General features: G+C 32.3%; 1 protein-coding gene across 1 annotated transcript; it reads right to left on the bottom strand.

The window, feature by feature from the left end:
- Positions 1-8,115: 8,115 nt before the first annotated feature.
- LOC120206499 (pyruvate dehydrogenase E1 component subunit alpha-2, mitochondrial-like) lies at positions 8,116-14,293 on the bottom strand. Its single transcript, XM_039206134.1, has 8 exons — positions 13,519-14,293; positions 13,348-13,427; positions 12,385-12,462; positions 10,546-10,641; positions 10,358-10,429; positions 10,212-10,265; positions 9,971-10,036; positions 8,116-8,325 (listed from the first exon to the last, which is right to left on the bottom strand). Exons 1-8 carry the CDS (start codon positions 14,210-14,212, stop codon positions 8,281-8,283), a joined length of 1,185 nt encoding a protein of 394 aa, XP_039062065.1. The 5' UTR covers positions 14,213-14,293; the 3' UTR covers positions 8,116-8,280.
- Positions 14,294-18,290: the final 3,997 nt, after the last annotated feature.

Here is an 18,290-nt window from a genome sequence, read left to right as displayed (position 1 = left end):
TCTCCTAGATGTGCCATTAAGATTGACTTACAAAAGGCATTTGACTATGTGGATTGGAATTTTCTGATGGCTGTGCTTGAGGCTATTGGTTTACCTTTAAGATTCTGCTATTGGATAAGGGCTTGTGTTACTTCATCTCAATTTTTAGTTTCCTTGAATGATAGTCTTATGGGCTTTTTTAAGGGGCTAGGGCAGTTAGGCAGGGAGACCCACTATCCCCTTATCTCTTTGTCATGGTTATGAATGTTCTCTCTTCTTTGTTGGATGCTTCTACAAAAAAAAAAGAATTTTTAGATATCACCCTAAATGTAAGAGGATTTCTCTTACACATCTGTGTTTTGCTGATGATCTTTTGGTGTTCTGCCATGGCTCTTTGGACTCTGTGTTGGGGGTTTTAAGTACTCTAGAGGCTTTCTATGATCTATCTGGTCTTAGGCTTAATGCCCAGAAAACTGAGCTCTTTGTTTGTGGTTTAACTGACCATGTTCTCCAGCTAATTCAATTTGGTATTGGATTTAAAGTTGGGATGCTTCCTGTTAAGTATCTTGGGGTACCTCTGGTCACTAGAAAGCTTTCTTGTAAGGACTGCTCTGCTCTATTGACTAAGATTAAAGAGAAACTTGGCAAATTGTCTGATAGGAAGCTGAGCTATGGGGGCAGGCTTCAGCTCATCAAATCTGTCCTATTTAGCGTCTTTAGCTACTGGAGTAGGCAACTCATTTTGCCTAAAAGGGTCATAAGAGATGTGGAAAGATTGTGCATGTGATTCTTTTGGAAAGGCAGTGATTCCTCAACTAGAGGTGCCCGGGTCAGCTGGAACCAGATTTGCTCCCTGAAATCTGAGGGAGGCTTGGGGTTGAGAAGTCTGACTGACTGGAGTAAAGCTTGTTGCCTCCTACTTATCAAAAAAATATTGGCAGGTGATGGTTCTATCTGTATTGCTTGGTTAAATGCCTACTATTTCAGAACTGATGATTTCTGGAATGTTGAATACAAGGCTCACTTTAGCTGGATCATATCAAGGTTGCTTAAGATGAGGAATAAAGCTGCGAGTTTGTTCTGCTCCAACGGTAATTGGGATCAAATCAAAGCCAGCTGGATATGGGATAGGATTCGAAGTAGGGGTGAAAAGGTTTGCTGGCATCGTCTTGTATGGTTCTCTGGCCATGTTCCAAAATTTTCTCTGATTACATGGATGGCAATCTTGGATAGATTGCCTACAAAGGACAGATTAGCTAGATTTGGTATAGCTATAGATGGTGTTTGTGGTCTGTGTAGTTATGGTCTGGAAATCCGTAATCATATATTCTCTGAGTGTACCTTTGCAAATGAAACTTGGTGTGCTATCTTGCTTCTGTGTGGCCTTAACCAGGCGTCTCTTGGATGGAATGATCTTCTGCAATGGTTGTTGCTGAATCTTAAAGGCAAATCCTTGCTGGTGCATATGCTCAAGTTGGCCTGGATTGGTTTTTATCTACTGCATTTGGGAGGAGCGGAATCGTAGGCAGTTTCGAGGGGTGCATCGCTCGGTTGATACTGTTGTTAGTTGTGTTAAAGAATCTATGAGAATTAAATTGTATAGGAGTCCCATGAATAGAATTGATATTGTAAATAGGCAATTGTGTATGATTGGGGTCTGATATAGTGGCTTGTTTTGTTTGTAGCAGCTTGGCTGCATTCTTTTGGATAAATGCAATTCTACTTATCCAAAAAAAGATATTTTATAGTTGGGTTGTTTCGTTTATAAATATTTTATTTAAGTATGAATTTAAATTATTTTATTTCGTTTTGTTCACCTAATTATTTTTTTAAATCATACATAAAGTTATACTTTGGTTTTTATTTTTTCACCTGTTGTTTAAAAATGAATGGTGATGCTCGCATGTTATCATGAGATAATATTACATTCTCATTGAAAATAAAATAAAATTTGTCATGCTAGCAGTTTTATTTATTTTAAACAGTGATTGACCAAAACGTAATGTTTTGTATGATTTAAAGAAAGTAATTGAATGACTAAAATAAAATCAAAATACTAATTAAGTGGCTAAATACATAATTTACCTTATATATTTAAAGAAAACCTTTACACTTACATTATCTCGTTACTGACTGTAAATAATTTATTTTAACTATTAAACTAAGTTCAAGTACTATTTGAATTTAAAAGTCAATTTCGCACGAACTTAGCGATTTTAATGGCCAAAGGGAAGGTTATTACTCTTAGAAATTTTAGGTATGAGTACCGATTGCAGGGTATTTAAAGATTTATTATCAAATTATTGAGTTTTTAGAATAAATAATATCCCTTATAATCACCTTAGGTTAATAAAAAAATTCAAATTTATGTATTTAATTAAATTAAAAAATTAAATATTTACAATATACATATATAGATAAAAAGAGTTCATTGCATCATATATCCTCAAAGTATAACTCTCACTTTAAATTGATTCCTAATATTTTAAATATTTCAATTTCATACCTAAGCTACGACTATCATTCTAAATTAGTTCTTAAACTTTCAAATATTTTAATTTCATTGGTCTTCATTCTATATTGGTCCTCAAACTTTTTGTATATTCCAATTTTATCTCAAACTATATGTATATACTAACACATCTTTAGTTAATAAAATCGTTAGGCCAAATTACATTAGTACATGTTTGAAAATAACAAAAATTAGGTTAAACTATGGTTGAAACTAACTATGAATTTGGGGATAAATTTGGAAGATTCAAAAGTTTAAGGACCAATTTATAAAGAGGGTCATATTTTAGGGATGCAATTAGAATGTTTGAAAGTTTAAGGATTAATTTAAAATGAGACTCATAATTTGGATATTAAATTAAAACATTAAAAAGTTTGAGTACCAATTTAAAAAGAGGGTTATAGTTTGGAGATGTATATATATATATATATATAACTTAGTTTGGCACTGTGGCTTGGCAGGCACATCAGGGCCTGGGGCTTCCACTAATTAAGTGACAGCTACGCATCCGAAGCATCCAGCTGCTTTATGCCTAATGCCTTCATGTATCGTGGATTCGTGGTGGCATTTCCCACCCCCATGTGATCGCACGTGCTCCCTCTCCTATTTTTTTTTTGCCACTTTTTTCCTTTTTCTTTATTTTTTGGTGGTCAATGCCACAAAACTTCAATTTTTGTTTATCTAAAATAAATAGTTAAATATTTTAAAATTTTATATGCAAAAGTAAACAAACTAGAGAGTTTTGGTACATTATTTGCTAAGAAAACTATTAACAACCGTCGCGAACCAAACGATATCAGTGATAAAAGAATTGTTGTTATGTTTTGGGATCTCTAGTTCGAGCACTAAGAATGTCAGAGGTGTGAGCGTTCAATGTCAAATGGTTTAAAGTTATATTTAAATAGGTATTGTCTAATTTCGATAAATTAATCCAGTTGAGTAACATTGTTAAACATTCTCGTTAAATCGTTAACATGAAGCTCGTTAATTTTACAATTATCAACATTTCAACAATTCCCATCCAAAATAACAATAACAAAAGTCAACTGTTAAATTTTACATATTTACCAACAATCAACTTGTCTGTTTCAGAAAAAAAAATTAACTTGTCAATTTGATAAAATTAAACAACCAAATTTTGAAAAAATAAAGTAGATAAATTATCTTCTCAAATTCCATGAAATAGAGGGGTGGAATTTATGATTAGACCAAGGAATCGAGGGTTGAGTGGGCATAAAGAGTGAGATATCTTGTTGAAGATGTATTAGGATCAAATAACCAATTTCATATTCAATGCTTAAATTTGACTCAATGTTTTTAAAATCGGACCGGACATTGAACCGGCGAAGGTACTGGTTCACTGATTTAATCGGGTTCAACCGTGGTTGAACCGGATTTTATATAATTTTTTTTTAATTTTACATAATATTCAAAATAATATTAATATATATTGTAACACTTTTTTTAAGTTTACAATATTAAAATGTATAAAAATATCACAAATCATAACATATATAAGTTAAAAACCATAAAATCAAGTGAAATAAAATGATTCAAATCAACTACAACATAATATTTAAGGTAAAACATATTAAACAATAAATATAATTATATAACTATAACCAAAAAAATAAAATTGGGACTTAAAAAAATCATAACAAATGATGACATTCGGTTTAGTTTTTTTTAAAAACAATCCCACATGGCTAAGAAAAATAGAAGAGCATCCCAAAAGTTTAAAGAGTAAAAATATAATAACAAAACAACTCACATGACTAAGAAACATAGGAGAACATCACAACTTACTTCTATAAATAATAGAGGTAATTTGACATTCAAAATCATGGAGTCTTTTGGTGAGCACAGAACGAACTATTCTTTCGCTTCAATTGAGCTCAAATTTTAGGCTTCAATCGAACTTCTAATTTTTTTTTGAGTTCGAGCCTTTTCGAGTTCAAGTTTTAATATTATATTTCGAGTTCGAGTTGAACTTGATAATTTTTAGCTCGTGAGTTTTTGAGTCGAGTTGAGCTTACTTTTAAAGTTTTCGAGTTCGAGTTGAGCTCAGCAATACTCGAATTTTGACTTGACTCGTTGAACAAACGACGTCGTTTGGTTTAATTTTTTTTAAAAGAAAAAAATGAACCTGCGGTTCAAACCGATTTTACCGGTTTTCAACCGGTTCATTCCGGTTTTACCGATTTTTAGTCGGTTCTATCGTTTTCAACCGGTTCATTGCCAGACCGGTTTTGTCAGGTAACTGGACCGGATAGGCCACCGATTTGCGGTTCAACCGGTCGATTCGATCCGATTTTGATATCCATGATTTGACTTAAAACCTTCCACCTTTTTTCAAGTCATGAAGTAGTAATTATTCCACTTCCAAACTAACTTTTTGTGCTTACCACGGTAATTTTCTCTTACGACTCTTTACTCGTAAAACCCAAGTCATTGGTCTAAATAAATACTAACAGTAACTAGGGTGCTTATTGAGTTGAGAAGTTTGAATTCGACTTAGTCAAAACTTAATAAAAATTTGATTCGAACTTAAACTCGACTCGAGACCTGAACGAGCTGAGTCGAGCTAACTCTAGTTGTACTCGATTAGTTCACGAGTAGCTCGTTAATTTTTTTTATAATTATCTTAAAAAAATATTTCATTCAAAAAATTATTGTTTTACTAATAGATAATAAAAAGATGATAAATGACTAATCTATTATTTTTTAATAAATAATAAAAAATACTAAATTATTAATCAATAATTATTATTTTACTACATCCAAAAATCAAACCCTAATTATTATTTTAATATATTTGTGGATTGTTATTCAATTTGTTGCATACACAATTTTGAAAAAAAAAGGTTAAATTTATTAATTTATGTTTATATTAATCTTTATATAATATTAGTAGATTTTACTTATTTTTAAAAAATAAGATAAAAATTTTGGCAAGCTTAACGAGCAATGAACTTAACGAGCAACGAGTTTAACGAGCACGAGTTGAGCAATATTTTAACGAGCTTAACGAGCAACAAGTTGATTCGAGCAACAAAATTTTTTAACGAGCACGAGTCGAGCAATGCTCCACTCGTGATTGACTCACTCGATAAGAACACCTAACAGTAACATATTAAAATAAACAGATAAGATAAAAAAATTCACCATATTTTCAAGGCATAACCTAAAGTAAAGTAAGGGGTTGTTTGTTTACTTCAGAATGATTAAGCGCTGAATGATTCAAATGTTGAATGATTCAGAGGCTCTGTATGAATTAGCTCTGAATGTGACATGCTGTTTGATAATGGTTCTGAATCATTCAGAATGTACTTCTGTGCTGAATCATTCATAATGTACTTTTGTGCTGAATCATTCAGCACTGTTTTGCTGAATCAGTCAACACTGAATCATTCAGAGGTGCCAAACAAACGCGCTGAATGGTTCCATTAAGAGGCAAACAAACAGCCCCTTACTCTATATTTTCATATAGCCTTTTGGACTATTTTAGTCCTCGTACTCATATTTAAAAATTAATATTATGGACGAATCAAATAACTTCAATAATGAAAGAATTATTGTTATCTTTTTGAAGTTTCGGATTTAAGCACGATGTCTGCACTGCAGGGGACGAGCATTCATTATCAAATCATTAAGAGTCTTTTAAACATATATTACATTATATTCACTCTATATTAATAAAAACTCTATACTAATAAAAGAATTTATACTTTTTAGTTGTGAAAATATATCAATTTAAATTTTAAAAAAAATCAATCAAAATTCTCTACCATGTTATCATTGATATATGAATTTGTTGCATCAGCATGGCAATTATTACGTTAATAACATAATCTGTCACGGTAACATAATAAGGTTCATGTCAACGATTCTTTCATATATGATTTTGGGTAAAGAGAAATGTTATTGAAAATGGGAATGTGAAGTTGTAGATGAAAGAGATTCCATAAGCAAGTTGTAAATAACGAAAAGGGGAGGGGGTTGGAGTTGAGACCCCATGAACCTACCAACCAACAACAGCAATTTGCATGAAAAGTTACCCAATAAACAAGCACTGTGTGAGAGAGAAGAGCTGACCTGTTCATGTTAACAGAGAGCACTGGAGACATATTTAAAACTCTGTTCAAAAAGGTTAATGGGAGAGAGAAATATGGTGTTTTATATAATTAATTGCTCGTGTGGGTCTGGTCAGGCAAAACAACAAGGTTAAGGGATTAATTAAGAAATTTATTGGAAGAAGGGGGAGTAGGTTTACTTGGCATAGGATACTCTGAATTTTATTTGCATGGTTACAAGAGTTGCAGTGATAAAAGTAGAAAATTAATATTTCATTACTACCGACAGAGATGGTCAGATAAATTAAAGGCAATTTGTACGGGAATAACATTCATTAGATAACTAATTATGAGAATAGTATTAAATTTTTTTAGTAAGTTGAAATGATTACAAAATAATATATGTCTAAATTATTCATAATCATTTGATAATAAACGTTCAATCACTATATTGTAATCGTTGGTGTTCGAACTCATGACCTCTAGAAACAATAACAATTCTTTTAATCACTAAAGTAAGTTGATTCTTGCAGTATTAAAAATTATAAATAAAATTAATTTTAATTATATGACATAAAGATACATTTATTCGGATGCAATTTTGTTTTGCGTGATATAACGTGTTAGGATATTCAATTTTTCCATTGAAAATTTTAAAATTTAAATGTTTCTTTCGTTAACTTTGTTTTACTTTGCCAGCCATAATAATGAATGACAATCGACCATGATGGTGAGTAATAGTTATCAGTGACTGATTTTGATTCAAAAATTAAATGGATGTTTTATCTAAAGTTTCATGATTAAATTAAATATTATATATAAAATTTTAAGAATTAAATAAAAAAAACTAGTTCATATTTACTAAGAAGGCATGTTATTAGATTAATGACATTCAACGTTTTAATAACCAAAACATTATGAATCGATTGCATAAGTGATCAAAATATTATTTTCTTTAAAATCAGTGACCAAAAGGGAATAGAAATGAAATGAAAGTGACCATTTTGAAAATATATCAAATTAAAATGGCTGTCATAATAGGCATTGGTTGAGAGTATGGGTGGAAACGGAAGGGGTGGGTAAATTTTTGACTGCCTGAGAAGTGACATATTTTCACCCGCCTCGAACCTACTCTAAAATTTGGTATGCAGAACCGGAAAAATTGGCCAATAGGCTAGAAGAGTTAAAAGATTAGCTCATTAGGCCATCTGCAAAATAATTTAGAATTTACGATAAAAAGTACAACCCATTCAAAAAAAATCCATGGAAATAGATTGCATTACAAGAGAAAAATTATTACTTTTTATCCAATATTATTAACGACATTCATCCATCCATAAATGCTAAAAAGTCGGGGTTTGATGATCATTCATCCATGGACAAAACTATATAGAAGATACTTGATGAACTTTGTTATCGAGCATTAAAGCTCTTGTGAATTTCAAGAAATGAATTTATCCATGGGTTGGTCAGAGCAAATCAGCAACCAATGAAATCATAGGAACGTAAAACCATGGGCTTAAAGTTAAACCCACGGGTTCTGCACACGCCTAAACTGGAACAATTCTGCCCCATAATCTAATCAAGTATTCCATACAGATACAACAAAATCAAACCTGTAGCTGTTCAGCCTTTTTTCTTTTGCTTCTTTATTGTTCTTTCTTCCAAGATTGATGGTCGGTAAAACTCAAAAAGAATTAGCTTCCCAACAGTTCTTTAAGGAAGTGTAGCTCTTACTTCTTTCCTATCTGCTCCAAAAGACTGCAGTTAAAAAAAGAAAGGGCTATATGAGCCGCTGCATCCAATTGATTCAACAAGATAATTTCATGCTCCATGCAACATTACATACATACATACATACATACATACATGCATATATATAAACAGAGACAGAATTAATAAATGTCCTAAAGTCAAACAGCTTGGCTAAGCAAATTCAGTTAATGACACAAATCTAACAGTTCTACTTTTATCTTCATGTTAGTGACAAGACTGGGAATCACGTTTTAATATTGTAGATGGAACCCTCGACATGCAATAGCCTTGAAATCTCTTTTCATAACCACAAATCTACCTTTGAATTCTAACCGACAGTACTAGATAGTCCAGGTGATGCCCGTGTGCAGTCAGAAAGTACAACGCACTTTTAGCACTCTCAGAATAGATGTAATATGTTTTCCTTCTTTTTGAAATAGCAAGTGCTTTTACTACAACTTTTTTATACCGGCATTGCCTCTCTCGAGGTTTTAGTTCAGTTCCATAAGATGCAATCCTAGTCCACCTTGCATAATGCTAAAGGTACCGGATCCTGGTAAATTCAGGTTGCTCCATTCTTACACCGAAAAAAGTCTTAACACTAAGCAAGAAAGTGATGCCAATCCCTATACCTTTTAGGCAATCAAGCGTGCAAGGGCAAGTTAGCATGTTCCTATAAATTACCTGCATATTTCCTCTTGTACATTTACTACTATATAAATATATGATTTTCATGGTAGATCTGATTAAGGAGATGTCCTTTAATTGAGTTAAAACTCTCATAAGTGGAAGACCATCAGAACCAGCTTAAAACTCTTATCATTTAACTAACTCATTATCCAAGTTCTAATTCAACCAGTCAACCTTCAAGTAAGGTTCTTTAGGTGAGTCTAACCGTGATTTTTGCCATGTTCATAGCCTTGAATAACAGGAACTCTAGTAAAAATCCAAAGTTGGCTGAAATCATTTCAACTACTGAAGGTTTAGTTCAACTAGAATTCTTGCGAAGTATACAGTCTACTCCAATCTAAACTCCCCTATGTTTGACTCAGCCAGAAAATTTTGATAACAATATCTTAAGTAGGTTTGTGGAATTTTTTCAGATGTTTGAAAATTTTATATGGTGATGGCCACGCCACGCCTATTCCTATGTATTAACCTCAATGTTTGAGCATGAGGCCAAAATCCAATTCCCTTTCGGGCGCAAGTACACAAGAAATATTAATCCCTTGATTAAGCAACAAAAATATTTTAAGTCATGGTTCCTACTGGCTTTCATCGGGTAATCATGATGGATCTAGGATCATCATGATGGATACTAAACAAACTTAATCATGAAACCTTTGACTACTGGCTTTCATCAGGTAATTTCTTACCCATTTTGCATGAAGAACTTGGTAAGAAATAAATGGGCTAACAATTAGACTAGTTTGGATTAACTAATTTTCCAAAATAGATTCTTGATGATAAAGCTCTACATTTGAAGGATACCATTCTTATCTGATAGCAATGTTACTTCAAGAAGAAAAGGAAAAAGAAAGCTCACTCATTAATGAAATTCACAAGTTATACCTAATAGGATGAAGCAAGGAATATATGCAAAGATAGATAGAGATAAGAAAATAACATATAGTTGGTAAATGTTTCATACCTCAACACCCAAACCTTTTGCGTACACGTTAGTGAAGAGTTCAGAGGAATCTGGCACTGGATTTTCCTGGAATCAAAGAAAGGTGAAAGAACCAATATTGTAAACATTCCTACCATATATGCTGACAACTAGGAAAAAAAATTATAAAAAATAAAATAATTAAAAAATACATACATATAAATACAAACATCTAAAATCAGAATCACTAAATCAAAATGAAGGCAACAGAAAAATTTCTTACCTTAGCTTGAGCAATTGCATCGTCTACCTCTTTCCTTACTTCCTTCTCAGTGTCCTGAATTTTTTCCCCATTATTTTAATGTCTATCACTTCAAAAGTCTTACAAGATTTCAATTCTGATAGTTTCAAAATTTAAGTTAAAAATACCTTCAACTCTTTCTCAGTAGCTAAGTCATGAGACAATATTAGTTTCCTAATTCTTTCAACTGGATCACGCTCCTAGAAACATCACATCTAGGATGTCAGTTTTAGATTACTTGATTAAAATACAACATAAAATATATAACATTTAAGAAACGAATCCCTGGAAAAGTATATCATGATTGAACATCAACCTGTCTAACACCAGTAATTTCATCACGGGTTCGATAGGTGCTTCCAGGATCAGACATGGAATGTCCATGATACCTATAAGTGTCCATTTCAAGAATCTGCATATAAGCAGGCATGGCTTAATATAAATTACTTATGCAATATATTATAGAAAATAGTATGAGATTTCACAAAGGAAATAGCAGCATATGGATACTTCTCATCAACTAATTAGATAGAATGCAAATCTACAATCATTCCATCAATACCACTCCAATTATCAAGACTTGTAAGCTCACAAAATTAGGTGTCATATATCGTTAGGCATCTTGTAGAATGAAGTTTCCAATACTTTAAACCCATAGGAGTTAAGCTTTTGTCTCATATTACTATTATCTCAGACCAATAGATTGTCCTTGTAAACAACTTTTCATCAAATATTAGCAAAAAACAACTTGTCAACCACTCAGTGATTACCATACCATAATATCCTAGGGGAATCAAAGGAACTATCAACAAGCAACTGAGAATCGAGATTCACGAGTCTGGAGTCCCAAAAAGCTTGTGTAACATAACATCATAGACGCCCATTGTTTCCAAAGAAGTTCAAAAGTTATGATTACCCTGTACTACACATTTAGGCGTACTTTCCATGTTTCAGAGATTTCAAAAGCATCTTTAAAGCCATGAAGACTTGTCAAGCTTTTCTATATTTATTTTAATTTGGGATAAACTTCTCAAGCAGTTGGTTCCAACATTGTTCTGGATAAGCTCTATCCTTATCAACTCATTTGAAGTCCTATCCATCTTGAATCAGAGATAGATCAAAATGAGGTTTAAAAGTTGATTCTTTGTAATTTCAAAGCCACAATCAAGAGCAGTAAGTTAAACTTTAAAGGTGACAAGTTTCCAAACTTTAAAGGTGACAAGTTTCCTGCATATTCTAATCCGTTATGTGCAAATCTCCTGTATTTTACTTCTGAAATCCAGTGTCAAGGAGTTGGCTGCCAATCTTAAGGCTTGGAATGCAATACAAGTATTAAAATAGTATCACACATCAAGATGGATTATCAAACTCCAAATTTTATGGATCAATATTATAAGTATTACAAGCATAAGACATTTCGAAGCAAGCACAGTATACCGACAGAGAGTTCTATTCCCTAGCTTGCTGCTCAAATGTTGAGAACAAATATCAGTTAATCAAAAAGTTTTTTTTTGATAAAAATAGTAGGCCTCATTAAACCCCCCCCCCCCTTCATAACCATCTAACTACAAGTGTAGCTCAATGGACATTGGAAGGAGGAAAAGAGTGCCTCAACTATTTTATTGCTTGAAACCAAATACTCCAGGAGTTCAATAACACCAATTACAACAAGAAAAGCCCGAAACTAAAAACAAGCCCATTGCAACAGCATGACACTAACTATTTAACCTATCCCTAACTTAGCAAGTTCATCCGCTTCCCAATTAGCTGCTCTCAATACATGCCTAACAATAACACCTTTCACCATTGAGTTGAACGGCGGGGTGCAGGAAGCAGGGCACTTAATCAGAAAAGGTTTTAAAACGAAGCATGTACATAATCAAAGTGTAGAGGAGAAATGATAAAAATACCATCCAAGTGTAATAACTATAGAGAAGAATAGTAGAATTAGCTTATAACAGCTTTAGGCATAAGCAAGAAAAAACAATGTAAACAAACATCCAGATGAGTGAAAAACAAAATCTTGTTTTTTCAAGTTAAACATTGAAGATTCACATCTTGAAAAACGGGGAAATTAGTATATGAAAAATGGCAAGCAAATGAACACAATAAAAACTTTAAAAACAATAATTAATAGCTGAATGAATAAACTTACAATTGGTCCATTCTTCAAGGCATGTTCTTTCGCAAATGTGCAAGCTTGCTTCACAGCAAGAACATCCATTCCATCCACCTACAGGATATGAAGCATATGACAAATAGAATTTAAGATAGAAAGTACATTTTTGTCTACCATTTGGGAAAAGGAATTATAAGAATAGACTATCATAAAAGTGCAGACATGTTTTGTCAAAAAAAAAAAACGCTTCGTAAGCTGAACAAAAAGTTTTCTTTCTATAAAGATGTACTACAAAGTATTCTTTTTTGCATCAAAGCCTTACGAACACCTCAGAAGAAAGCAAACATAAATATTAAGAACCAACAGTATAAGCAGTAAAAAGCCATTGAGTTCTGCCTTTTTGAAACTTCAGTCAAACATTTAAGTTCTAGTGTAAAAGGACAATAGAACAAAACAATAAACCAGCAGAAGAAGCTTCTCGCATACCTCAAAGCCTCAAAATCACAACTATCAAACCTTTTTACCTTTCACTGATCACTATAATGACATATGATTCTCAGTTTTTACCATTCACTAATCACTATAATGACATATAATGGTCGTAGACTCGTAGTCACTTCAAAACTGCATGCATCTAAATCCTCATTTACTTAATATCATAATAACGTTACTAAAGAACCCAAAAAAATGGCTTAAACAAAAAATAAGTCCTTAAATTATAGTATTTTTTTGTTTTAAGTCCCTACACTTTCTTTTGGGTCAAAATAAGCCCCTAAACTATTTTTTTGTCAAAACAAATACCTAATTCTGTGTCACATGTGTCAAAAGAAATTTTTCTAACTGAAAAAATGACAATACTTGGAATGGTTAAATGTAATAATTTAAGGATTTATTTTGACCAAAAAATAGTTTAGGGAGTTAAAAAAACATAGTTTAAGGGCTTATTTATACTATAAGCCAAAAAATTATAAGCACTGTTCTCTCAGCAAACAAAGTCACCTTCAAACCAGGAACATAATCTCCACGTTTGTAGTAAGCAGGACTCTTCGCGGCTCTCCACTCTGCCGTTCCCATACCATCTGTTACATCAAATAAAAAAACAAAAACAAAATTCACGAAATACTGAAATTTATCAAACGGTAAAATTCCATTCCAATTCAAATTGCTCACAGTGATTATTCTCGCAGACCAAAATTGCAGGCAGATCCCAAAGTGCAGAGATATTCAAAGCCTCAAACAACTGTCCTTGATTAGCAGCCCCATCACCGTACAAAGCAAAGGTCACGGCTTCGTCTTTACAGTACTTTTGGGCAAACGCTAAGCCACATCCTAAGGGAACCTGGGCTCCGACAATCCCATGACCGCCATAAAAATTCGAATCCTTCTTGTAAAAATGCATCGAACCACCTTTTCCCCTAGAACACCCAGCCTGACGCCCCATCAGCTCCGCGAAAACTTCGAGCAGGGTCCCACCGCGAGCGATGAACGTGCAGTGGTCACGATAGGCGGTTATGATGCTGTCCTTTTTAGTTATTGCTGCTTCCATCCCCACGGCGACCGCTTCTTGGCCGTCGTACAAGTGACAGAAACCGCGGATGAGTTTGGCCTTGTAGAGTGAATCGGCAGCGATCTCCATCCGACGCATCAATGCCATGTCGCGGAAGAAGGTGAGAAGCTCCTTAGCATTGGTCTGGACGGTGCGTGAGGGAACTTCGCACTGATGAGAGGTGAAAGGAACGGAAGTCTCCACGGTTATGGGAGTGGTGTCCGTCGAGATCGGATGGCGGAGGGAGATAGCCGACGAGAGGGATTTCAGACGATTTCCGGAGCGTGAAGAAGAAGAGAGAAGCTGCGATAGAGCCATGCCGACCGTTGGATCAAGAGACGGAGGACGGTCGGATCTGAATAGAGAGCGAAGAAAAGGAAGGTGAAGGGAGTTGGGGTTGGTGGAAATGGAACTGTGCTGTGCGGGGGAATTATAAACGTATTTCCAATATTCTGACTTTCAAGTTGGGGTTGTTGTCTGCGGCTGCTATATTATTATTATATGAATAAAAATGTTCATTAAAAAAAATCACAATCTAGAATTATAAATATTGCAGAAACATACATTTATAATTTGAGTTTGATATTATTACACAAGTGCTGGATAATTTGTAATTTTTATTATTTTTTAAATTTACACTTTCTTAAACTTTTAAATATTTTCTCCCTAAATAGAAGATATTGCGTCTGTGTATTACAGAATTACATAGTAATATTTAAGAAAAAAATATATATGATTTATTATCTAAATAAAAAATTATAATTGTAATTTTCGTTAAATATAAGTTGAAACTTTAATTATATTCTTTAGTTTTAAAGGGCAAAGGAATTGGTGCGGCGTGCGGGGTTGGTGGCTGCATATCATTATTGCCTGAAAATTTTGAAAAGCAACCAGTCTATTATTCTCCTTTTTCCTTTTATTTATTTATATTTGTCTCCAATTAATTGAAAGTGGTAGGTTAGATTAAGTCTTAATTCAATCAAATTTATCATATTATAATAATTTGAAAGTTGTACAAATACGCACTATCTTTTAATTAATAAATGATATGTACAAATCAAAAGTAATTTAAGAATTGTATTAAAAACAAAAGTAAATATATTTTTAATATTTAATTTTAATATTTATGTACAATGTGATACCTAACTTTCTTTTAATGATAAAATTGTATACCTAACTATTTGAATAATACAATTCGGAACCTACTCTTTTTGGTGTGATTAAACACCTCACTTTAAAAAAAATTACATATGTTCATGCATAAAATATGAATGATTATTTTGTGAATTTTTAACACATTATTCTTTTAACTAGATGGCATCAAAATTATAAATAAGAACCAATTGTATTAAACATGTGTAATTAAAAAAATATTAAATACCTAATCATAGTAAATAAAAAGGGTTGAATTTTTAGAATAATGCAATCGGAAAAAAATTATTGCTCGAACGATACGGTGTAAAAATTATTTCACAAAATAGAGTGAATGTTACATGAAACTCGAAGACACGCTGCCGCCCTATCATTCTAGGCAAAGACGCATGGTCGTCCAAATGGGCGAGTCGCATGACACGGATCTTTCAAATTTTGTTATACTGTTAAACTAAGTTTTCAGTAAGTTAAAATAAATTTTAATATTTGTATTAAGTGCTCTTTCAAATCGATGACTAAATAATTTTAACTCTAATTTTGTTCATTGTTTTGATAATTTTATTAACTCTATTAATTTTTAATGATGATATATGATTGTATCATATGTTAATAAATGTAAAATTTAAATCTTTAATTTTGTAAAAAAAATATTAAGAAATCCCAAAAGAATTAAAATATTAAAAGCAAGTTAAAAATGTCACATACGCGCGGGTCTCCTCTCGTGGTCAGCAAAATCTCATGTGTCTCATTCTCGCGTGACCAATAAAGTCGCATGACATGTCACTCATATAGGTGTAGTAGGTATAGGGATGAGCATGAGACCCGAACCCGATCCGATCGGATCGTTTTTTTAATCAGGTTCGGGTCAAGTCGGGTTAAATTCAGGTTTAGGGTGAAAATACTCGAATCGACCCGAAAAAAAATATAATTTTACCTTATATATTTAGAAATAATTACAATAATACCCTCTATGTATTTTTTTTCATTTAAATCACTATTTTTATTGAATAAAAATATTATTTTTATTATTTCGGGTCGGTTCAGATCGAGTTCAGATTTTATCTCAAAAAATCAGGTCAGTTTCAGATCGGATAGAAGATATATATTTTTCTGGTCGGGTTGGCAGAAACCCGACTCAAACCCATCTCTAAGTAGGTAGTTGGCATTCGAATGATAAAAGTTTAACTTATACCCCTATACTATCCTAACCCGTACCCTGTAATAACAAGTTGAACATTAAAAAAAATTTCCTTTCAACTATATATATGTAATAATGAAATTGGGGCAATTGCAATTCAGAAAATTGATAGAGAGAGCATAAACAATTGCAATGAAGATTAACATATGGATCATTTCAGAAAATTTGGTGTGTTTTTATTTTGTTATTCTAATTTGAGTATGTATTATATGGTAAATTGGTTTAAATTTATGTTATTTTTTCTGAAATTAGTGTAATAGTTTGGTACTTTTTTTTTTTTGCAAAATGAAGGTGAATTAAGTCTGAAGAAATTTTATTTTATATATTTTACTATTGATTTTTATGTTAATATTATTTTTATAAATATTTGTTATTTTTACGATTGTTGTTATGTTAATATTATTTTTATATTGTATAATATCAATTTTACAATTTATGATCATAGTGTACCAAAATTTTTACAAATGTATGGTCCAAGTAGATAATCGTGGTTGTATGGAACAAGTTGACATTCTTCGTTATATGCAGGCATGGTTTGAGATTTCATTATGGTTCCCGGGATGAATCGCTCCATTGCTTGTAACAAATGTGGTAGCTCATTGTACGATGTATCTTAATCTCCAGCCACATTTCTTGATGACTCGGGAACATTAGATATCTTACGCACATCAACAAATAACTCAATAACTAAAATTTTTGTTGACTCATGTAATCCAATCATGGTTCCAATATCACCATATACTTCAACTGGTACTGCAGCATATCTAACTGGATTGGGACATACCATGAACTTGTACTTCAAACCATCAATTGTAGCTCGGATTTTCCTTTCTATCCTCTACTTCATTTCTACAAATGTGATGTCCCTTTTGAACATCATATTTACAGGTCTTTCAGAATGTAAAACAACTCCGACCTCATTTTCCATAATATGTCCATTATAATGGACAATCGTGAAAAACATGTTGATCATTTTCTCTACAAATTCAAAATTTGTATTTAGAATAAAAAATATGGTACACTATGATCATAAATCGTAAAATTGATATTATAAAATATAAAAATAATATTAACATAATAACAATCGTAAAAATAATAAATATTTATAAAAATAATATTAACATAATAATCAAAAGTAAAATACCTCAAATAAAATTTCTTCAAACATAATTCACCTTCGTTCTGCAATAATAATAATAAAAATAAACACCAAATTTTCTGAAATATTCTCTCTGTTAATATTCTTTGCAATTGCTTCTACTCCCTCTATCAATTTTCTGAATTGCAATTGCCTCGATTTCATTCTTACATATATATAGTTGAAAAGATTTTTTAATGTTCAACTTGCTATTACAGGGTATGGGTTAGGATAGCATAGGGTATGGGTTAAACTTTTATCATTCGAATGTTAGATACCTCCTTAGGGACGGGCATGGGTCGGGTTTCAACCAACCCGACCTAACCTGAAAAATTTTCATCCTTCACCTGACCCAAAAAATATATACCCTCCACCCGACCCGACTTTTTGAGATAAAATCCGAATCCGATCCGACATGAAATAATACAAAAATATTATTTTTTATTCAATAAAATAATGATTTAATTGAAAAATAATATATAGGAGTATTATTGTAATTATTCATAAATATATAAAGTAAATTATATTTTTTTTTGTCGGGTCGGGTATTTTCACCCTAAACCCTAATCTGACCTGACCCAACCATCACCTTTAAAAAAACCCGACACGATCGGGTCAGTTTGGGTCGGAACCCTTCGGGTTCGAGTCTCATGCCCATCCCTATACTTATTGCAACTACGTGAGTGACATGCCATGCGATTTTTTCGGTCACACGAGAAGGAGACACATGAGATTTTGCCGACCGCGCGCATGGGATATTTTTAACTTGCTTTTAATATTTTAATGCTTTTGATTTTTCTTAATATTTTTACAAAAATTAAATATTTAAATTATACATTTATTAACATATGATACAATCATATATCATCATTAAAAATTATCAAAGTTAATAAAATTATCAAAACAAT

This window comes from Hibiscus syriacus, unplaced genomic scaffold (genome assembly GCF_006381635.1).
Source record: "Hibiscus syriacus cultivar Baekdansim isolate YM2019G1 unplaced genomic scaffold, ASM638163v2 tig00013808_pilon, whole genome shotgun sequence".
In the NCBI taxonomy this organism is placed as follows: Eukaryota; Viridiplantae; Streptophyta; class Magnoliopsida; order Malvales; family Malvaceae; genus Hibiscus; species Hibiscus syriacus.
Note: the sequence above shows the minus strand (reverse complement) of the source record. Positions and strands in the feature narration are given on the sequence as shown.

Excerpts from the sequence above, each read along its gene's own strand:
- LOC120206499 (XM_039206134.1), bottom strand. The coding sequence starts at position 14,212 with ATGGCTCTATCGCAGCTTCTCTCTTCTTCTTCACGCTCCGGAAATCGT. Across the intron at positions 10,642-12,384 it reads CCTTGAAGAATGGACCAATT|ATTCTTGAAATGGACACTTA; the intron begins GTAAGTTTATTC and ends GCTTATATGCAG. Across the intron at positions 10,037-10,211 it reads ATGCAATTGCTCAAGCTAAG|GAAAATCCAGTGCCAGATTC; the intron begins GTAAGAAATTTT and ends CTTTGATTCCAG.